The sequence below is a fragment of the Sorex fumeus genome, unplaced genomic scaffold (assembly GCF_029834395.1).
Source record: "Sorex fumeus unplaced genomic scaffold, SorFum_2.1 ptg000007l, whole genome shotgun sequence".
Classification (NCBI taxonomy): Eukaryota; Metazoa; Chordata; class Mammalia; order Eulipotyphla; family Soricidae; genus Sorex; species Sorex fumeus.
The window spans coordinates 43,627,808-43,651,555 of NW_026606064.1; the positions used below are offsets into that span (position 1 = coordinate 43,627,808).

The 23,748-nt window shown below is 38.6% G+C and overlaps 1 protein-coding gene across 4 annotated transcripts in view; it reads right to left on the minus strand.

Annotated features, from left to right (window-relative positions):
* Positions 1-466: 466 nt before the first annotated feature.
* AKT3 (AKT serine/threonine kinase 3) overlaps positions 467-23,748 on the minus strand; it is a 349,070-nt gene continuing 325,788 nt past the window's right edge. For all 4 annotated transcript variants that reach the window (XM_056107283.1, XM_056107291.1, XM_056107275.1 and 1 more), the window contains 2 exons: positions 11,655-11,757; positions 467-3,911 (listed from right to left, as the gene is read on the minus strand). In XM_056107283.1, the coding sequence (XP_055963258.1) occupies positions 3,826-3,911; positions 11,655-11,757 (189 nt within the window). In that variant the 3' untranslated portion in view covers positions 467-3,825. The remainder of the gene's footprint in view (positions 3,912-11,654; positions 11,758-23,748) is intronic.

The following is a 23,748-nucleotide window of genomic DNA, read 5'->3' on the forward strand; positions in this document are numbered from 1 at the left end:
TATTACCCAGGTCTGTTTGTTAATTTGCCATGGAGTTTAAAAATATTCTCTAAAAAAGGAAGTATGCCGAGCAACACATTATCAGGAAGACATTATTGATGAGCCACACTCCCTAAGACTTCCAAATTCAAACCATTTGTTGTGAAGACTTTTAGGGTCTCTGGCATCATAGCAGATTTTAAGGAAACCCAGTGCTTCTCCCCAATGGAAATAGCTTCTTCTCATTGGAAGTAGCCCTTCATCAAAGTTTGTACGACTGCACTATTGGCATCTTATTGAAATAATAAAATAACCCGGTGTGTGTTTTGAGATATATGAAATTTACATATTTTCCTATCACATTCTATACAGGGAAGGTTAATACCAGGTAGAGCTATTAAAAATCTTTTTTTTTTTTTTGCAGAAAGGGTAATAGTTAATTTCTGAGACTACAGAACCACATCCAACAACAATAAACAGAGAAGTATCAGATTGACATAGTGCTTTATTTAAGCTGTCTGTACGAAGGAAAATAATGTGCATCCCTATCATATACGTGTAAAAATACTAAGGATGTACAGTGTACAAAAACGTTTCTTGTAGTTATTTCACATCCTTGTGGGTCATATACTTAAGGAAATAAACAGTTTTAGTATGACCAACAGTAATAGTAATACAGTTTCTTGGGTTCATAATTGTGTCTGCTTAAAATCCTTAACCAGAGGACTAGATCTTGTGTGGATCTAATGAGAACTAGCAAGGTCAAGAAATGTCACAAACTATAAAGCTACAGGGAGGTAACTCAATTACCAATTTAGAGGTTTTCTTTTTATTTAAATAAATACTTTACATTTCATGCTTGCCTGTAATGCACTACCAGGAGCAAGATAAGGAAATTCTACTGTAGACAGTACAAACTGTAGCAGCAAAGTGTGTACACTGAGGTGTAATATAGAGACCCTGCAGTTAGTAAGGAAGGCCCTCACTTTTGTATTCTAGGAGAAGCAAGTGGCCCCTGCAAGAACAGTCAGCTTTAAGAAGCCAGAAATTAGGTATGAAAATGGAAAAAACAATACTGGAATAACGCCATGGAATTAGTATAGAAAGCAAAGCTGTGAGTAACCCTGACAAAAATCCATGCAAAAATGACCAACTTCCTCTGAGATGGCTGCATTATGACAAGAGGGTAAAGAGAGCAAGATGAATTTGGAGTCTAAAGTGTGCTCTAATAGAATGAATTCAGGTCAGGCCTTTCCATCTGCCAAAATCCCAATGCTATGTGCACAACAAGGGAAGTTTTAGAAATCTTTTACACACATTTCTTGTTTTTCTATTTTTCCTCCAGGCCAGCTGATTGAGTTCTGGGAGTGAAAGTCAGGATTTTCAAAGCAAAAGCCAAGAAAACATCTTTCAAGACACAAATGAAATTGGATGGGATGGGCCACAGGTACTCACTGGTTGGGCTAGCCTGAGGCCCTATAAATGCAGTCACTAATCTATCGTAAGTGTCCTTGGCCAGGTTCATGGAACTTACTTGAGAGAGAGTGAAAACAAGCTATCAATATGCTTAGTGTATGGTATCACATTTTCCCTCCAAAAGAATGAATGCTCTGAACACCAGCCAGTCTCAGCATTCTTCACTTCCTCTCACCTGTTTCTCTTTAATTTGATGGATGCAAGACAACTTACAGGCATACCTTCTATTCTACTTTCTTGTCAAAGTAAAACATTCAACATAGTTCTGAGTGAAAAAACAGTTAAGCTATATGTGTAAGTAAAAATGAACTACCATTTATTGTAACTTCCCACTCAACACTAAGGATGAACTTCACTCAGGTAGAAATATGAAAAATTAGGATAAAATCTATGTCTGAATATGTCTTAGCTGCCTTAGTAAAATGCCCTTTAACCCCCTTGCAATCCCAGTGGTTCCCCACCGCCAGCAGTGGTTTCATATCTATAATCCACACATCCAGCTTCAAGAGGCTAAGACATCTGCATATGAATATGATTCATCTTACTTAGAAAGTCACTTGCTCTTTCTTACAAGGCAGTCATAATACTGCATCATGCTGTAGTCTTCCATTTGGGAGCTGTCAGATAGTTTAACTAAAATACATTTCCATGATCATTCCATGGAGCCAGGTTGCCTTCTGCTTGCTGCAAGAAGAGACCCCAGCTCCTTGGACTTCATAGGCTGCTTTGGAAAATGTCAGCTCCTAGCACCAAAGGGTTTAATCTGAAGATCATCATTAATGAAGGAGAAAGATGAGGTTTGCATACATGTCCCCTTTCAGTGAGAAATGTTGGAATTTGGGGACATGAGTATATACAGAAAAAGAAAAGTCGGAGGTGTTCTTTTTTTTTTCCCTGATGGCTTAATTCAGTGATAAATGTACCATGATCAGAATAAACACACCAGGTTCTTAACCTTTACAGCTTACTTAAGATGTGTTCATTTTGCCAAGTAACATACATTTCTTATCGCTCAGGCCTCAGTTTTCTTCATTACATTATGTTGCCAAGTCATCATAACAACATTTAGAGTCTCAAATGAGCACACACCAATATCCATTTGTTCCATTAACCCCTTGGCTGGGATAGTGGGGATTTTCTCATGTTTTAGCACCAAGGGGTTAAACAGCATCTCTTCTCCCAAAGCCAAATTCTAACCAATATGTACAGTTTCAGAGTCTCATCAAAACATTTTCACACAGGAGAAAAAGTGCATGATTCTCATCAGCATGTACATTCCTTGCACATGGAGCAATAAACTGCAGTTAAGTCTATTTTACGTTAAGTTGGAGCTGCATTTGCTAACATGACATACAATTATCATCACTAAAAAATAAATACTACTGCCATATAAACAAAATCATAAAGGACATTCAAAGTTTTAACATCTGAGAAAAAGCTAATTCACGTAGATCTGAAAGTAAAAAACGTAAAACAAAGAAGGCAAACATCTGTTTACCTTGGTGTACACATTTGGTGAAAAGCAGGATCTTTAAACCTGTCTACATTCTTCAGCCATCAGAGGTGATAAATATCAAGAAGGGAAAAGATCTCCAAGCATGGGGGAAAATGTTCTCTGGTGCAAATCGTGTCATGAGATTTTTTAAGTGACCTTGACTCTGCTGTGCATATGCTTCCTTCCTTGGCAGAATAATGTTCACTTGCCCACGACTGCTCATGAAACCTGGATGTTGACATGTAATACTGGGCTTCCTCTGCAGTATCCAATGGGAACTTAAACATCTATCCCAACAGTTGTTCAGTCCTTCTCTCAATGCTTCCTAACAAATTCCAGACAGATCTCAGTGATAGACGCCTACTTTAGGCTTACTAAAATTTTGCATACGCACATCACCACCCTTCCACAACTGCTCATTTTGAATTATGAACTTCTTAGTCTAATTATTTTTAATTTATCCTCTAGAAAGTTAAAAAATGTACCTAGAGTCAGTGTATCTCATTTAGCCTTCACTGTTAGGGGGAAACAAAAACCAAAGATCAAAACATGAAAATTGGTTCACAAAGGTGGGCTCATGACTTCTAAAGATTGTAAAATTACCTCTTAAGGTTGCTATAATAGTAAGACAGTAGCAGCAACAGCATGAGACCTTAGACTGAGATACAATTTCATGCAAAAACAAAAAGACGAGTGTGCTTTCGCATTATGTGTGTTCTCATGTGGGTGAAAGGTGGCGAGAGGTGAAGACCTTTGATTGGTCTGGGATGTCTGAAGGCGCTCCTGCTATTGGTAAGAGCTAGGACTGGTGTGGTATTCAGGAATCATTTTAAGTAATAAATCTAAGATGACAGTGAAATAGCAGAATGAGAGACTTATTCTCGTCCACTTGCAGAGTAGGAAAACTGAGGGAAGTGCGGCCGCCTCTCATTGTCCATGCAGTCCATACCATCCTCATCATCTGTGGATAAGAAATGGCTTTAAAAAAATTTACACTTAATTCTGTAAGTCAATCTTATCTCACGTCAATATAGTTTTAACATATGACATAATAAAAGTGAAGAGGATATAAGCTCCCAGATACATTTAACAATACAACAAAATAATCTCATTTCCAAGTGCCTCATATCCTTCAAGAGATTAATATTTCAAGGCTCAGTAAACTAAAAAACTACTATGAAGAAATTAAGACCTTTTAAGACAAAAACATTTTCAATAGTCTTTAATTTCATAAAAATAGCATGTTGAAAATTATAGAAGTCAAATGCTAAGGTATTCAAGTGTCTTTCTAGGACCCAGTAACAACTGTCTACAAGCACTTGTAGTTTTTATTTCTGGTGTAACTATTGTTTTGAGCCATGGGTTTAAAATATTATATTCTTTAACACTGTGAATGTCAAATAAAGATCTAATATTTATCTCATTCTATTCTTCCTAATTTTCCTATGAAACTTGCTAGTAAAAGGGAAAACAGGATAATGAAAAAGAGAGTTATGTCAGCTGGTACCAAAGTACCAGTTCATCAAGAAACAAGGGATAAGAGACTTAACACATAAGGGTTTTCTTTTACTCTGTTTTTATCTAAGCTGCTCTTCCTTTTCATCTCTTCTGTTCACTTATATTTAAAAGATTTCAAATATAGGGGTGCAGTGCTGCCAGCAGGTCAACCTGTACCTGCGGAGTGAGTGCATTAGTAGCCTGATGGTGCCTTCAGGCTTCCTGATACACTCAAACTGCTACTGTGCCAGACTCAAGTTTCCTGAGAAATTAAACAGTCAAAATTAAGTAAATGGGAGCCATGCACACAAGCCACCCCAAGGAAGCCATACCAGCTCATTTATTGGCCTTGCTTCAGAGACCCATAAATTTATCCCAAAAGAGATCAAAAGCTGCAGTTAATCTCGAACCTGTGCAAGGCTGAACAGATGAGGGTAAAGAGTAGTGGGATGGATCAGCCTGGTGCCTACCCAAGCAGAGACCCTGGCAGATGCTTGCTGCCACAATACAAAATGCTGCCATGCCCCAGTCAGACTCCATATCTCAGGATGAAACTCACTCTTCACCTGTTGAAAATTCAAATACGCAGATTTCATGACTGAAATCTCTAGGTTTTCTTGGAATTGGGATGGACAAGCTCCCCCCACTACGCTATACTCCTGGAAGCACTGGCAGTCACCCCCATGGACTCACTACAGCACTGCCATGTAAGCTCTTCTACTGACCCTGCTTCAGAGGCTCATAAATAATCTCAAAAGAGAACAAAAGTCACAGTTAATCTCAGACCCGTGCCAAGCTGAATAGAACAGGGTAAATTGGAGGGGGGCGAGTCAGCCTGGTGCCCACTCAAGCTGAGCCCCTGAGAGCCACTTGCTTGCACAATCCAAAATCATTGCCATGCTCCTGGCCAGACTCCACCATCTCAAAATGGACCTCACCGAGATATAATCCGCTGAAAATTTGGGTCCGTGGGTTTTGTGACTGAAATCTCCAGACTTTATTGGAGTTGGGATAGGCTATCTGTCCCACCTTTCTATACTTCCAGAAGCCTTGTCAGTCATGTCCATATCCCAAAGCACCTTCCTGATAAAAATACTGAATGCACTGAACAAACATGATGACCTCTTAGTATCTGTACTGCAAACCAAATAGCAAATCAAATAGTACAAGAGAGGGAGGGAGGGAGGAAGAGTGAGGGCCATTGTGTGACTGAAATTCAATCAATTGTCTATCTCATAAATATTCAATAAAAATTAAAAATATATATTTCAAATAGTCATCTTCCTGAAACAGTTCTGATTATTTAAGTTTTATACTCTTAGTATGTTTTTCCTTATATGTTATCTGAATTATGGCTTTATTTATAAGTCCACAAAGATTCCTTATGCATCTTCTCTGGTTTCCTCCGAAGAAAGACAATCCATTACCTCCAAATTCATGTTGACATGCTGTCCTATGCTAAAATGAGCCAAAGAGACTCTGTCGGTCAAAAGCATAATGGTTTCTTTTCCTCAAATACATATAGGCAGTACATTACCAATTCCTTTAGTGTTCCAGCCTCTTCAGGGAGCATCAATTTCTTAGAATGGGAGAGTGAACACAGGACAGATCCTGGTGTACTATAGGCACTGACCCTGTTGTACCACAGAGTATGACTTATTCATTCTTCAAGAACAACAAATATCTCTGCTCCTTTCTGACTTCATTTCAATGCTCTACTTTTAATACAAGAAAAATACTCTAGACATAAGTTGCTACCAAGATTCATGGCTTTTAATGCGTTTAGGAAATATTATTGTATTAGGTAGGAGCCAATTAATCAAGAAGCATTTGTGGGTTGCTGTTCCATGCAAACAAATCACTAATCTCTAAAGGTCTCTTTAACCTCTGTCTCGGCAAACAGATATTGTAAGCAATAGCATTGTAAGCAATAGTATTTCCACACAGTACTGAGGTTTTGGAAAATTTGTCTCATTATAAAATATTAATTTGGTACAAGAAAACCCTTTAGATCAAATGCCTTATGTAGCAGATTTAGCTATACTAATGACAGTAGAAATTATGGATGACATATCTGCTGTTGAGTATACACAATTATCTAGAGAAAAGGCAGCTGAAATAATGTTCAGATTCTGACATGTGCCAATCACATTTCAAAGAAACAGTTTTCCCAACTAACAGCTTTATTTTGCTGAATGTGTTTCTGCAAAGTAAACGTGCAGAGAGCCCTGGACAGCTAGGATGGGAAGTCTGTTGCTTGACTGGTCAGGTCAGAGAGCTGTAGAACCTTCCCAGGCTCCAGTTATATCTCAGGCTAGACAGATTGAGCCAGATCAGCCAGGCTCTCTACAGGAAAGGTTTTGTGAGGAGGAATGTTTACTGCAATGGAGATGTATGCTGGCTGAGAACTGAAAGCATCCTTCAGTCAATTACTTCAGCAACAAATATACAACATTCCTTTAATAAAAATAACCCAGATTTCAAAGGAAACCATGGAAAGGTCCTGCACCTTAATATTCTTTCAAACTCATGACATCTGTTTTTCCAGTTCCTTCCTGTTCTTCCAGCCCGGATAATAGGGAGGTCAAGTATTTATGTTGTACCTCTTTTTCTTAATTCATTATTATTAAATTAACATGGTTTACAATAGGGTTAACATATATGCTGTAAGGCAACAACACTACTGTGTCACACCCACACCAAAGTGCCAATATCCTCCCACCATTGTTTCCAGGTCCCTTCTAATCTCCCCTTCCTCCTTTTTACCCCACTCTTCCAATCCCAGTTTGGGAACCTCAGTTTGATTTTCAGAGACTTAACGGTTTGATCTCATTCATCGATGATTCCCTAGATTTGTTTCTTTACATACCAACTATGAGTGGGATAATCAAGTATTTGTTTTTCTCCTTCTGACTAATTTTACTTAACATGATCCTTGCCTCAAAAGGCGTGGAGTCTGCAGTGACACCAGGAATGGGCACTCTGGGGCTAGTACAGCAATAGAAAGTGCTAGATGGTTCTCAGCTGGCAGAGAGAGCCAGAGCCTATAATACTCAGTCAACAGATATTACATCTGTGCTCTGAGAGAAGAATATAGGGAATAATGATGATAATGAACTATGTTAAAGAGAAAAAAAACACAAAAACATTTAGGAAACAGAATTATCAGCTCTAGCTTCTTATCTAAATTATCAGCTCTAGCTTCTCATCTAAATCCTTAAATTCAAGCAGTATTAGTTGCTTGATTTTCTTACAACTCTAACATATGCAATAGTAAGGAAGTTAATCTACTTGATCTCAGAGAAATCCTTTTTTTTTTTTTTTGGTTAAGAAAAAGCCAGAGACCATTAATGGATATAATGCAAGACGACGCACTCCAAAATCTGTTCAATTAATTAACACCAGTGAAGACAATCTGGCATGTTACTGCAGCTGTTTGTAGAAAAAGAACATTTTGCCTTTCTAACTACTGATTTGTTCTAAAAAATAACTCCATTCTGTTTCATAAAAGCAAGGTGGGAAGTGGGAAGATGATCACTAACAGTAATTCTGTTTTAAGACTTTTAAGAGCAAAACCACTATGTTTTATGGGTCAGAGCTTTGGTGCTTTTCTCCCCAGCAACACTATTCAAAGCTGCAAGATTAGGTAAAGTAACCACAGTTCAAGGTTTCACAGAGCATTCTTTGATTTGCATTGTAAGGGAATTGAGGACAGACCCAAGTACTGTGAAATTCAAAACACAGCCCGTCTCCTGTCCAGGCTGGTGCTGAGGGTTGACAGGCTGCCACACAGAACAGACTGGTAGCTGGCTGGCATTTGGCCCACTCTGCTGAGCTATTTTGTATGATTTTTCTTTAGACATCCTGAATCAGGAAGTCAGATGACAAGCTCATAGTGTCTTCACTCTAGACTATAGCTTATCCTCTCAGATGGATGCAGTTGCTGAGCTAGTGCTTTCAGTTTATAAAGCATCCAGTATCAGGGCAAGGCTGCCCTCCACTTCTGAGACTCACAAAAGGCAAATGTTCACAGACATACTACTGTGTATGAATTCTGGTACCTAATTAGTTACAATTTATGGTCTTTTATAGATGTCTGTGTCTCTAACAGATTATCTTTTAAAGATATAAAGTCTCAGCTTATATAAAAAATGACATATTCTTTTTGTTTGTTTCTGGGCCATACTCACTGGTTCTCAGGGCTTAGTTCTGGCTCTGCACTTAGTGATCACTCCTGGCCATCCTTGGGAGACTAATATGGGATGCTAAGGATCAATCTTGGGTTGGACAAAACATACTGAGTAAGGCAGGCCTTATCTGCTGTACTATTCAGCCCGATAAAATGACATATTCTTTTAAGAATAAAGCTGCATTTAGTGACGAAAGGTAACATGTTGTGAAACATTCCAACACTCTATTCTTTTATACTGTTGAAAAAGATGTTGAGACACGAGGTGCAGATTATGTTCAAGAAACTGTACAGAGGCCCAGGGGATAACTTGATAGCCTAAGATATCTGTGTTGCAAGACGAAGGCTGTGAGATTAATCACCAGTGTGGCTGAATGCACAAAGTGAGAGCCTAGTTCTCTTCTGTTTGAGGCTGACAGCCCTGGCTATCTATGATCCCCAGTATGGCAAATTATTTCTCACTGTACTACAGCTAGGTGTGTGCAAACACCAAAACTAAACAGCTGTGATCCTCCACAAATTCTAAAGTTCTATTTAAGAATGGAAACTGTCTCAGTGAATTTGAGACTGAGGAAAGAGAAAGGTTGGGACTTGCATATGGTGAATGCTGAATGGGAAGGCCAGGCGAACTTCTGGACACTGATGGGAATATTGCCAAAACAGGCTAAGGCTTCTTATGCCCCCTTCTTGTCCTGAAACTATCAGGCCCTCATCACAATTTCTTTATTTATTCATTTATTACATATTTATTGAGAACCTATAATGGACTAGGAACTGAGCAAGAAGCTAGGTTTAACAAAGAGCAAGACACATCAAATATTTCTAGGAGCATTCTAGTTGGAGAAACTGACGAAAACCCACAAACTATTCAGAAGAATATTATTAGAGATATCAATGAAGAGAAAAAAGGGGTTTGAAGGGTAAAGTGGTTGGTATCATCTGATAGGTGGCATTAATTTTCAGATTGGGCGATTCAAAACGGCTCTCTGATGAAGTGACATTCAAGCTGAGATCTGAGACCAGAAAGTGAGGGCAAAAAGCTAAAGAAGAAGCTTTGCATGTGGGAGACCTGGGACCAATCCCTACCATACACGACCTTATGACTGTTACCATATGTAACCCCCAGACACTGAACTGGGAATAGCCCCAGATCACTTCTGTTTATGTTCTCTATCCCACCAAAAAAAGCCTCAGATCTGAAAAATAAGGAAATATTCAAACATGCTTGGTGAAGAGTGATCAGGGAGAAAGAACAATACTTATGTCCATGGCATATACAAGGAATATTCAAGGTGTGGCTGGAACAAAAGTATAATAGGGGACAATGAAAAATAGGATGAGATCAAATAGATGGTTCTGATCCAAACTCACTAGGTGTTTAAAAGCCAGTGTGAGGATCTTAGAGTCAGTGCAAAGAGAGGCCACTGGAACCCTCCATGACCTGGCTCTCATTGCACTGATTCCAAAAAAAGGAATCATGTGAGAATGATGTGATCTAATTATCATTCAGGTCGTATTCAAGCAATATGGTCTAGCAAATGCTCTATGGTGGAAAGTGTTCACGAGTTAAGTCAATAGTCCACTGGTGTTGCTATAGAACATGCTGGAGTTTGGAGGAAACTCTGCCAAGACCTTTGCCCACTCTCTTTCCGCAGACAGACCTTGACCTACCTGTCTACAACTCCAGAGGCATTCTGGCATTATCTTTGACTCTTAAGAGATTCTAGGATTCTATCAATAAGGTATGTGACAGAATGGAAACCATATTGTGGTATGCCTTATCATTGGTGACATACCATGAGTACTTCTTTGATATATTATTGATATTGTGAGTGCTGTTCCGGGGTATAGCTAAAACCAACTTTAGCAAGCTCAGGTTCCTATGGGTTTCAATCACTTTCCTTATAAAAGTTTAGAGCTTCATAACTTCCTTAAATATAAGGAAAGAAGAGTGCACATAGTATACATAATTTTACATTTAATTTCAGGGGATGTAACCCAAATTAAATAGTCTTGGTCTAGATGACTTCTACTTTGGCTTTCATGTTAAAATCCATTGTGAGAATAGCACTTCTCTTCAATCTTCCCTCACAGGGACACTTAGGGTACAGAAGCACTCTCCATAAATCCAGTTTTTAAAAGAAAAGAAGAGGAAAGGTGGGAAATAAAGAAAAAGAGAAAAACTAAAAAATGAACAGGGTATTATATGTGAGGACCCACCCCTCAAATGCGTGCCTTAAAAAAGAACCTTTAGTTATCAACTATGCCTCTAAGATTGTTTATACATTATATTTGGTAACTTTATTCCATTAAAGTTCATGTAAAGACGTTCATGAAGGACAAGGTCACAGACTAATGCACGTAGAATGATTAAGTGGTGTAGAGACTATAGGTTTTTAATAAACATGCAATTATGTGCATAAAAATTATTATGTCTTCACGAATATTATAAGACAAATATTGTTGCAAAAACTACTTAGGGCCAGAGAGTAGGTATGGAGGTTAAGACACTTGCCTTGCATGCAACTGACCATGGCTTGATTTCTAGAACCATATATAGTCCCCTGAGCCTGATCCCTGAGCATGATCCCTGAGCATGAAACTAGAAATGAGTACTAAGCACTCCTAGCCCCCCATCCCCCCAAAAAAGAGTGATTTAAAGTTCTTTTTAATATTAATATGTGTAGGAAGCCTGAAGAATTTTTGGGGGGATCTGAATGAGATATCTTGAAAATATAGGAAGTCTCTGTTTCGAAATTCTTTCTACTGATGTCAAAATAATCTACTGGACAACAGTAAGGAAGTGCTAAATCGCTGAAAATTCCCAGTACACAATTTTTCCATATATAAATTTTCCTACTCCCTAAATAGTTTCTTCTCAGCTGTCTTTATATATTTCTACACTGGGAACTCCAGATTCTATAATGTAAGTAGAATCTGAGCTTGAATATCTTTAAAAAAAGGACTGTTTTGGCAGTTATATGAGAATGTTATCAATTAGATTCTGTATTTACTTACATTTCTCAGGTGGTGTTATTGTAATAGTTTGAGCTGTAAATTCTTCATCAAAATATCTGGTATCTGTCTCAGATGTTACTTGAGGCTTAAAAGGAGGTACAAGCTGCAAGAAAGAAAATAAGTACTTTTAGCAGATTTCAATTTTATAATGTTAATTTTTTTAAATTTTTAATTTTTTTAAACTGAGTCACCGTGAGATACAGTTACAAAGCTGTTCATGATCGGGTTTCAGTCATACAATGATCCAACACTCATCCCTCACTAGTGTCCATTTTCCACACTAATGATCCCGGTTTCCCTCCTGCCAAGCCCCCTCCCCCAGTCTGCATCTATGGCAGTCACTTCCCTTCTCTCTCTCTCTCTCTCTCTCTCTCTCTCTCTCTCTCTGGGAACTATGCTCCGCGACACAGACACTGACAGGTTATCATGTTTGTTCCTTTACCTACTTTCAGCATGCAATTCCTATCTAGAGTGATCATTTCCAACTATCTTTGTAATAATGGTTTCTTCTCTATCCCAGCTGCCTCCTCCCCCAGCACTCAAGGCAGGCTTCAAACCTTGGACTAATCCTCCTTGCCCTTGTTTCTACTGTCCTTAGGTATTAGTCTCAAGCTTTTTTATTCTAAAAGGAATGAAAATATTCTATGACTATCCTTTTCCTTCTGACTCATTTCACTCAGTATGATACTCTCCATGTCCATCCATTTATAAGTGAATTTCACTACTTCATTTTTCCTAACTGCTACATAGTATTCCATTGTGTGTATGTACCATAGTTTCTTTAGCTAGTCATCTGCTCTGGGGCACACGGGTTATTTCCTGATTCTGGCTACTGTGAATGCTGCTGTGATAAACACAGAAGTGCAGATGGCGTTTCTGTAGTGTGTTTTTGGGCCGCTGGGCTATATTCCCTGAGGTGGCATTGTGGGGTATTATGGAAGCTCAATTTCTAGGTTTTTGAGGAATGCCCATATTGCACCCCAGAAAGGTTGGACCAGTCGGCATTCCCACCACCAATGAAGAGGAGTCCTTGTCTCCCCCATCCATGCCAGCACTGGGTGCTCTTGTTCTTTTTGATGCGTGCCAGTCTCTTTGGGGTAAGATGATAACTAAGAAGTTTAGTCCCAGAGCCTATGTCTGAATATATATTCTGATGAGTATCTCTTGGAACAGGAGAAGTTGCTAGGTTCCTTGTGCATAAAAATTAAGAATAGAATGACAGGAATTACTATATTTTACAAAAATTTTATAGAAGCACATAAATGCTTTAGACCACTGCATTTCACCAATCTTACTATCACCAAATTTAGGTTAAATAATAAGACAAAAAACTTTAAATAAATGTTTAGATAGACAATGCTTAATAAAACCAAGGGATGAGAATAATTGTGATTTCAAGACGCTATGGTACATGTTACAAATAATTTTTTTTCCTGCTTTTATGGAAGTTTTTTTTTTTATTAGTGAAACACCATGAGGTACAGTTGTAGATTTACAATTTTTTGTGCTTGGGTTTCGATTATACAATGATCAGATACCCATCCCTCCACCAGTACCCATTTTCCACCACCATGGATAATATCCCCTCACCCCCATCCCCCCATCCCCCCCTGCCTCTGTGGCAGGGCAATCCCCTGTGTTCTCTCTCTCCTTTTGGGTGTTGTGGTCTGCAAAAGAGGCACTGAGTGGCAAACATGTTCAGTCCATAGTCTACTTTCGACATGCATCTCCCCTCCTGGGAGGATCCTCCAAACACCCTTTATTTGGTGCTCCCTTCTCTATCTGAACTGCCCTTTCCTCTAGGATACTCGGCTGGCCTCTAAGTTATGGAGTAATCCTCCTGGTGCTGATCTCAGCTATTCTTGGGTATTAATCTCATATTTTGTTACTTTATATCCCCCAGATGAATGCAATCTTTCTATGTCTATCCCTCTCTTTCTGACTCATTTGGCTTAGCATGATACTTTCCATATTGTACCACTGTTACAAATAATTTTTAACCTTTATATTTTCCTTTCTGTTTTCTAGATTACATAACCACTCTAAGGTCTATATTTTTTGCATCTATATTTTTGAGGAGTGGGACCAAATTCAGGTCCCATTCATCAGCTGGCAATAGTTAATAAGGGGCAAAATTGCCCCTTCCTTCCTCAGCTCCTTTAATGTCATATGGATCAAGCTCATTTGCTGATGCTGAGAAGAAAACTTGTCATAGTGTCAGGACATGCTTCTTTCTAGCTGCTACTATGCTGACACAGCAAACAGGTTGATAGAAATCTTCTTCCTTCCATTAAGATACTAGTGCTCTCTTTTACACCTGTGCACATAAAGATACAAAGGTAAGAAAGAATGGAGAATTTTCATGGTTCTTTCTAGAAAACAGAGGAGTAACTGAATCCACCTAACAGGAACAGGAAGACTGAAACTCTGGTTGTGACTGTCGTCTGAACTCTTCTATCATTTAAAAACAAGTCTTATAGTGGTAGAACTTTAAAAGAGAAAAAACCCAACCCCATCGAAAAAATGAGGAGAAGAAATAAAATCTTCCTTAAGGAAAAAAATACAAATGGCCAAAGACACATAGAATGCTGTACATTACTAACCATCAGGGAGATGCAAATCAAAACAATGTGAGATATCATCTAAAACCACAAAGACAGTCACACATCACATAGGACAAGATCAACCAGTGTTGGCATGGTTGTGGGGAGAAAGACACTCTCATTCACTGTTGGTGGGAGTGCCGACTGGTCAGACATTTTGAAAAACAATATGGGAATTACTCAAAAAACTAGAAAATGAGCTTCCATATGACCCAGCAGTATCACTCCTGGGAATATACCCTGGGAGTCCAAAAACACAAGGCAAAAATGCCACCCGCACTTCTATGTTCATTGCAAGCTATTCACAATAGCTGGAATCGGAAAAAACCTGAGTGCTCAAGAGCAGATGACTGGCTAAAGAAACTATGATGTATCTGCACAATGGAATGCAACAATCAAAAACAGTGAAGTCATGACATTTCATCTCCTTAATTAAATTTTTCCTACTTATTTCTGGATGTAATTGTAAGTAAGATTATTTCACTATTTTCTACCTCTCACTCAGTATTTGCATATGGGGCATGGAAAAAGCTCTTGTAACAGAGCCCTGGTAGCTGAAAACCTCCACACTCCACAATATCCACCCTTCTCACAGCTGGACTGCTTGCTGGACAAGGCTCATCCAGGTATTGATCTGTTGAAAATCTCAGGTAAGGGTTTTATGAATGAAATCTCCAAGCTCTCACGAATTGGGGATGGGCTACCTTCTATGCCTGGCAGTCATACCCATGAACTACGTCTGGCACCAAATTAAGCACATTAACTGGCCATGATCCAAAAACTGATAAATAAATCTCAAAAGAGATCAACAAGTTGAGAGATGCTTGTTGATGAGATGACCAGTTGAGAGACGACCAGGCCAGGCTCTGTTGTCCAGGGCACCCAAAATCACCATGCAATTAAGAATTTAACTCCAGCTGTATTACCCCAACCCAAATTGTTGAATTCCTGAAGCATGCAGTTGCATTCACGACCGCTTGACATTTCAAACTCTACACCACTGATGAACCAGGAGTAGCATACCACATTTGATGGTATGTAAAGTAGAAGGCAAGCAATCTTGATTAAGAAAATATAAATATACAAGGTTTAACTGGTAACAACATGTTAGTAATCTCTTCTAGAAAGGCTTAATGGCTCCACGGTGAGATACAAAAATATTCACACATCTTCTTCTAAGGAAGTACTTTTTAAAAAAATTGTATTTAGTAATTATAACAAACAATATAAAATAAGTATTTAGGGCCTGTAACAGGGTGAAAGGCTTGAGGGGTAGTTGGGAAAACTGAAAATAATGGTGGTGGAAGGGTATGCTGGTGGTGGGATTGGTGTTGGAATATTACACATAATAAATCATGAACAAGTTAATAAAAATAAATCAAAAAAGTTTTTTGCACTGATTTTGTAGTGAGTAACTTTGCTGTAGTCATTGACTCTAACAGAAATGGAATCTTTAGGGTTTTATACATATTTCCATCATCATATCTTCTGAAAAATAATTATAGCTTACCACTTTTCCGACCAGGAATTTTTAAATTTCTTCCTGCAATTTAGTTTATCTAAGATGTCTAATACCAAATGAAATAGTGAGAGCAGATAGCTTTTTAAGAATTTCTGAATTATGACTGAAATGCAAACACAAAAGTATGTAAGTATGCAACTGTACCTCATGGTGATTCACTAATAAAAAAAATGTAAAAATAATAAAAATTTCTGAATCTAAAGAGAAAGTTTTCAGTTTTGCCCTGTTTTCCCCATTAAGTATATAAGTGGTTTTATATCATGCAGGTTCTATTGTACTGGGTTCTCATTCTATTCCTGTTTTGAAATTTTATTTAATCATAAGTGCATAATGAATACTAGTAAATTGCTTCTCAGCAAATTACCACATACTTTCTTTTTCTTCTATTGATACCAATTATTACTTTGATTTACCTTCAGAAGATGAACCATATGCTGAACCATGCTTAGAATAAACCCCTCTTGGTAATGATGTGCAATCTTTCTAATGTACTGTTGAATAACATTTGTAAAGAAAATTAAAGATAATAAAAAGTAAATAAAATTTAAAAAATCTTGAATTACTATGGCAATCCTAAGAAAGAAAAATACACGGAGGTATTATATTCCAATTTCAAAATATACTACAAGGCAACAGTAATTAAAACCATATGGTATCAGAACATAAACAGAGACATGAAATGTAAAAAAAATTAAAAGACAACCTATGTTTTTAATTAAAAGACAACCTATGTTTTTGGTATTTAATTTATGACAAAGGATCTAAGATCTTTCTGCTAAATGATAGTCTCTTCAATAAAAGAAATGAGAATATGCGTTGTCACGGGAAAAAGAACAAAACTAATTCTCCAGGTCTATATGAAAAAATAAATTAAAAATGATGGAAAACCTTGAATAAGTAAAACATTCAATTCCATAAGTGCTTGAAATGTTTTTTGGGTCAATAATTCATTAAATTATTTAATAACAAAAAATAAACCAATAGAAATATCTGATTAAATAATTATCCAAATAGGACAGAGATGACCAAGATTGCTGGAGCGATAGCACAGCGGGTAGGGCGTTCGCCTTACAAGCGGCCAACATGGCCGACCTGAGTTCGATTCCTCCACCCCTCTCGGAGAGCCTGGCAAGCTACTGAGAGTATTCGATATGCCAGACAAAGTAACAACAAAGTCTCCAATGGAGACGTTACTGGGCCCGCTCGAGCAAATCGACGATCAACGGGAGGGCTGAGAACATATAAAAAAATGCTCATCATCACAGAAATACACCCCATCCCTCACCCCCAAGCCTTTCTTCTTGACAAACACCTTTCTAAGCTTGGCTGTTAAAGTTTGGGTACCTTAATTTCAGTGTTGTTGACTCTGTGGTTTGAATATTTGGCTCTGTCATTCCTTAACACCACTTGTATCTGAATCCCCTTCCTTGGCCCCAGTTGCTTCTCATCTTTTTTCCCTCCCCTTCACTCTTTCATTCCTTCTTTTCCCTGTACTCAGAGACCAAGGCTGATCTGGGCACCTCACCCCCTTTAAAACATCACATTCCCTCATTCATTACTCTAAATACCACATATAAGTGATGTCACCTGTGTTTATATTTTCTTTCAGCTTACTTCATTTAGCATGTCTTCCAGTTCTATCTATGTTGCCATGAATTTCATGGTTTCATCATCCTTTACAGCTGTGTAGTATTCCACTGGGTATATATACCACATGTTCAAATTTACTTATCTGTTGTTGGACATCTAGGTTGATTCTAATCTTACCTACTGTATCGAGTGTTGTAAATAATAATGGTGTGCATGTGTTCTTTTGAATAAATGGTTTTTTTCCTGGGGACAGTAACAAGTCTCACAATGGAGACATTACTGCTGCCTGCTCAAGCAAATTGATGAACAACAGGAGGACAGTGGACAATGGACTGTGGGGACAGCTGCCCAAAGTGCAATTGCTGGGTCACATGGGAGATTAATTCTGACTTTACTGAGTATCCTTCATAATATTTTCCGTAGGGTATGGACCAGACAACAATCCCACCAACAGTGGATGAGGGTTCCTTTTTTACCACATTCTTGCCAATAGAGATTGTTCCTAGTATTTCAGATATGTGCCATTCTCAATGTAAGATGATATCTCACTGTTTTGATTTGGATTTCCCTATAAATAAAGGATGATTGTAGGATAATATTGGTTTGTCCTTCCTGCATAGCCTCAGGTAGTTTAGGTTTATTGGGTTCTGCAATCACAGTGCTCCCATTCCTCTGTGTTTATTATTTATTTATTTGAGGGTCACATCTGGTGATGCTCAGAGGTTACTCCTGGCTCTGCACTCAGGAATTAGCCCTGGCAGTGCTCAGGGGACCATATGGGATGCTATGACTCGACCCTGGGTTGGCCGCGTGCAAGGCAAACACCCTACCCGCTGTGCTATCACTCCAGCCCCTATTTTTTATTTTTACTTCTTTCTTTGTGCTCTGTGAATTTGTAAATATTCTTTTTCTCTTCTCCTTAAGTCCTTTGCCTAGTTTATTCAGAGCAATGTCCTTTTTTGTATGGACACAAGAAGACAGTAAGTGCTATGCTTTTGTTAAATGGGAGTTTACTGACTCTCAGTGACATTTTCCTCCTGGGCATCTATCTATTCTCTAGACCTAAGCCTCAGCTGCCCTTACTTCCTAGCACCACCCCTCCCTTCCAAAGCAGGGTCCTGATGAGGGACTGGTTGGACCCAGGGCAAGTGGTGACTATGTGCTATCCTGGCATCGATATGGGCCTGGTCAAAGTGCCTAATGCTTAACTATAACAGCTTGGTCATGGACAAATGCTGTTATGATCCAAAAAGTAACAACTAGATTTGGACACTGCTAGGGTTAGGAATGATTAATCTGGCCTGAGCTCTGTAGTCTGAGTCTGTGGCAAGATGTTCCCAGGAGAGCTGCCATACAAGCCTCAATGTATCTCTTACTGTGTCCATACAGAAATAACTAGTATTAAGATGTTGACTGAGTTATTGGACTGAGGAAAGGAGAAAAACACCTCAGAGGTATTTTGCCTGTGGGCAGTCAGGAAGGACTTTTTTATGTTGATTTTGCTACCTGACTGGGTGCAGTGTGGCCCAGAGAGCTGCAGTCTGAGAGAGGCAAGAGAGTTGGAGAGAGAAGAGAGAACAGGGCAGCAAGATGGAGTGCTGAGAGACTAGCAAGGAGGATAGAGGAAGAATGTAGATGAATACAGGAGCAGGCACGTGGAGAGAGAGAGCCTAGGCTTTGAGATGGAGTGCGGAGAGATGAGCAGAAGAGTCAAGAGACGGGAATGAAGGGCAGTGTGAGACTAGAATGGGGGGCTCAGAGACTGGAACAGGTGCTTGGGGGAGAATGGAATAAAGAAAAACTGATCAACCAACCAGCTTGGCCCTCGTTTCCTCCACCATCTGCCCCAGGGACTGGGCTGCCCTGGCTGGATGAGCAGCCGAGCCCACTGAAGATGGGTGGTGAGAGGGAGAGCCACCAGGGTCTTCCCCTGGCCGCCCTGGGAGTTTAAACAGATGATGAGCATTTTTTTAAATGTGTCTATTGGACATATATTGGTCTTTTTCAGAGAAGTATCTGTTCATTTCCTCTTTCCATTTTCTGAAGGGACTTATATATATATATATATGTATATATATATATTTTGGTTGTTGTTGATTTTATAGATCCTGGATATCAATCCTTTATCTGATATGATTGAGTGCAACTAAATTTTTCCCACTCAGCTGTCTTTTAGTTTTATCTCATTTTCTTCTGGCATGCAGAAAATTTATTTCCATTATTTACTATGGCTATTTTACAATAGGAAACCTTATGTTCTTAAGCCTTTCTTCTCTCTGCAATTCCTACCCACCTCTTTTATTTCATAGATATTTTCTTTAGCACTGTCCTCCCGTTGGTCATCGATTTGCTTGAGTGGGCACCAGTAACATCTCCATTGTGAAACTTGTTGTTACTGCTTTTGGCATATCAAATACCCCACGGGGAGCTTGTCAGGCTCTCTGAGAGTGACTGAGAAATCAAACCCGGGTTGGCTGCGTGCAAGGCAAACGTCCTACCAGCTGTGCTATTGCTCCAGTCCATAGATATTATAGATATTTTCTATCCTTAAATATCCCATTTGTACCTAAATGTACTCAAACAAGATATTTTCCCAGTATTTTCACACTGGATTATGAATTCTTATTTCTTTATAATATATGTGGAATAACCATTACCTGATCTTTCTCATTGTCCTTATTTTGCTTCAGAGAGGACTCTATAACTTAATATTTATATTACAACAGTAGTCTCATGAGCTTCTCTTTTTAAAAATTTCTTCCCCAAATCACTATCAATAAAACTTGGAAAGGTCCAAACATCTGCTGTCATTTCCCGACTTCAAGATCTATAAATTCTGGTAAGCAGATGAATCAAACATTAACTAAACTATCAGGAAATGATACCAAATTAACATATACGCTTCAAAATAGCTGGTTCCATTCAGTTCAGTTCTTCATAGTCAGCATATCTTCATGTAGTTCACACATCAATACATTTTCCCTCACCCCTATACTGGCCCCTTTCTTGAAATGTGACATTCCCACAATTCTATCTTACATGTCCCTTAAATACTATCTTTCAGCCCACATTAATTTTTATATATCCAGGAAGATCATACAGTAGCTAACTGAGCCTGAATATTCATTAAATCCAAGAGAAAGTATACAAAGATAAAGTATTGAACAAATAAAAATGGAATGAATAAAAAGTAAATCATAGGAGTAAGAGACAGTATAGCAGGTAAAGCACTTGCATTGCATGTGACCAAACCAGGATCTATCCCCAGCACCCCATGTGGTCCCCTGAAGACTGCCAGGAATCATCCCTAGCACCGAAGCTGGAGTAAGTTCTGAGTGCAGCCAGGTATGTCCCCCCCAAAAGAAATAAACAGAAAACAAATGGCAAGATAGTAAATTTACATTCAACTATGCTAATAATTGCACTAAACATAAATGGGCAACACATATAAATTAGGAGTGTATATAATAAAGAAAAAGAAATACATGCTGGGACAAATATGGTACCCAGAATTGTCATCCTCCCTCTGTGGGATCAGATCCTCTAACAGTGCCCACCTCTGCTGAAGACTGACCATTACCAACTGTCTTTGCATTATGCTATATAAACAAGAGTAGTTTAGGGAACAGGAAAAAGGTAGAACAACAACAAAAAAAGAAAAATTATAAAACAAAGCCCAATTATATGTTGCCATAAGAAATGCTATAAAGACAGACTCAAAATGAAGAGATAAAAAATAGTACTTCAAACTAATAGGGAAAATTGAAAAAAAAAGGAATCAGTATTCTTTCATCAGCTAAAACTGATTTCCATACCAAAAGGTAGCTAAAGACAACAACATAACAGAATGAATGAATGACAAGGGATCAATACAGCAAAAAGATGCTATATTGACACAGCAGAAAAAGGAAATATACTCCAGATAGAAACTTAATAAGGAAACACTGTCACTGCGACTGTCCTCCCGTTGTTCATCAATTTGCTCGAGCGGGCCCAGTAATGTGAGACTTTTTACTGTGTTTGGCATATCGAATATGTCACGGGGAGCTTGCCAGGTTTTGCTGTGCGGGCGAGATACTCTCAGTAGCTTGCCGGGCTCTCCAAGAGGGGCGGAAGAATTGAACTTGGGTCGACCATGTTCGCTGCGTATAAGGCAAACGCCCTACCTGCTGTGCTATCGCTCCAGCCCAATAAGGAAACAATGACTTTAAATTAAAAAATAATGCAATGGACTTAATTGATATTTATAGAGGATTCTGCCCTAAACCAATATAAAAGGCCCTCCCGTTGATTGTCGATTTGCTCGAGCGGGCCCAGTAACGTCTCCATTGGAGACTTTGTTGTTACTGTGTCTGGCATATCGAATACTCTCGGTAGCTTGCCGGGCTCTCCGAGAGGGGCGGAGGAATCGAACTCGGGTCGGCCATGTTGGCCGCTTGTAAGGTGAACGCCCTACCCGCTGTGCTATCACTCCAGCCCGAGCAAACCAATATATAATATATTAATTTTAAGTATGCAGAAAACATTCTAAAGAAGAAATCATGTGTTGGGACAAGAAAACATCTATGAATATTTAAATCACAGCAAGAGTCATTCATATAGTAAGGTAAGGTAAAGGCCCTCCCGTTGATCGTCGATTTGCTCGAGCGGGCCCAGTAACGTCTCCATTGGAGACTTTGTTGTTACTGTGTTTGGCATATCGAATACTCTCGGTAGCTTGCCGGGCTATCAGAAAAAAAGGGGAAATAAATATGTGGTGAGTAAACATGCGATGGAACAATTACTGAAGAAATGAAGAAATCCAGGGAGAAATTAAGAAACATATGAAGATAATGAAGATAAACATTAGTTATTAGAACCCACATACCTTGGGAAATAAGAAGTATCACAAATTAAAAAATCTAAACTTAACACTCAAAGCAACTAGAAAGAAAAGAGGAAGTAAAGCTAAGAGTCAGTAGAATAAAACAAGCTAGAGATCACAAATGATCATATTATAATCTTGTTTTATATTTTGCTTTATGGATCATAGCCAGCAGTGCTTAGGAGGCTATTCCTGCTAGCTGTTTGGATGTCTCACTGTGGCAATTCTGGGACCATGAGGTACCAAAGATCAATCCTGGGATTCCCACATGCTAAGAATGCACTCCCGTTCTTTGGGTCATCTGCTCAGTTCCCACTTGATTACTTTTTATTTTATTCCCTTTGCATTTAGATTAGAATCTGTAAAAACAGTATGAAGCCAAAATCATGAAGTGTGTGGTTTATGTTTTCTTTGGTGCATTTATTTTACTTTTTATTTATGAAGTAAAACAGATTTTATTTGGAGGTTGTTGAAGTGGAGGAGGGTGAGAACGTGAGAGAATAGAGAGCAATACACTCAAGAAAGAACCTGGGCTTCTCCACGGGTGGAGAGAGTCCCCACACCACCTCAGCATTAGACATGAAAACATGAAAACACACATCTTAAGAGGAGAGATTTCGAGTGACAGATGTGCTTGGCCGCATGGGCACAAGCAGCACATGGGTTTGGGCAGCATATGTGCCTCTTTGGTCATTTAGTGGGTTCCTGTGTAATATCTAGGTCTTTAATCTATTTTGAATTAACTTTTGTGAATGGTAGGAGACAGTGATCCAGTTTCATTATTTTGGTACATTAGCATCAACCCAATACTAGGTGCTCAGGGCTGAAGAATCACACCTGGTGGGCTTGGAGCACATATGGCATGGGAGAAATTAAATCCGGTCAGCTGCATGCAAGAGTCCTGCTTACAGGCTATCTCTCTGGTTCTTCAACAACATTTATTGAATACACTTTCTTCTCTCTTCTTATGCTCTTAGATGTTTTATCATAGTCCACTGATAGGTGGACCATCACTTTCATTTCAATCCTATATTGTTTTTTAATAGAAAGGAAGACTTCATTGGTTGAAAAAAAAGGTTGGAAAGGATGCTTGTCAGCATAGGCAATAAAGCAAGTTTCCAAGGAAGGTATTTAATTTAAGTGAAGATCTTATTTTTCACTTGAAGAGGTGGGATGGCAAAACTATCTATACAGATTTAGTACTTTTTAAAGAAGCTTATATATATATATATATATTTATGAGGGGAAATAGTGGGTATATACAGATGAGGAGCATACAGTGAATGCACATTTCATGTAGAGTCTGTATAGTCTTCAATGATCTGTACTATCAGAACAAATATTTTTATAGGGCTCTGTCTTGGTCCAATCAAAATGAAAAGAATGTAGAAAGATCTAATTCTATATTGTTTTGCTTACTGTAGCTTTTATTTATTTAATGAATCACTGTAAAATACAATTACAGACTTACAAATTATCATGATTACATTTTAGTCATACAATGATCGAGTACCC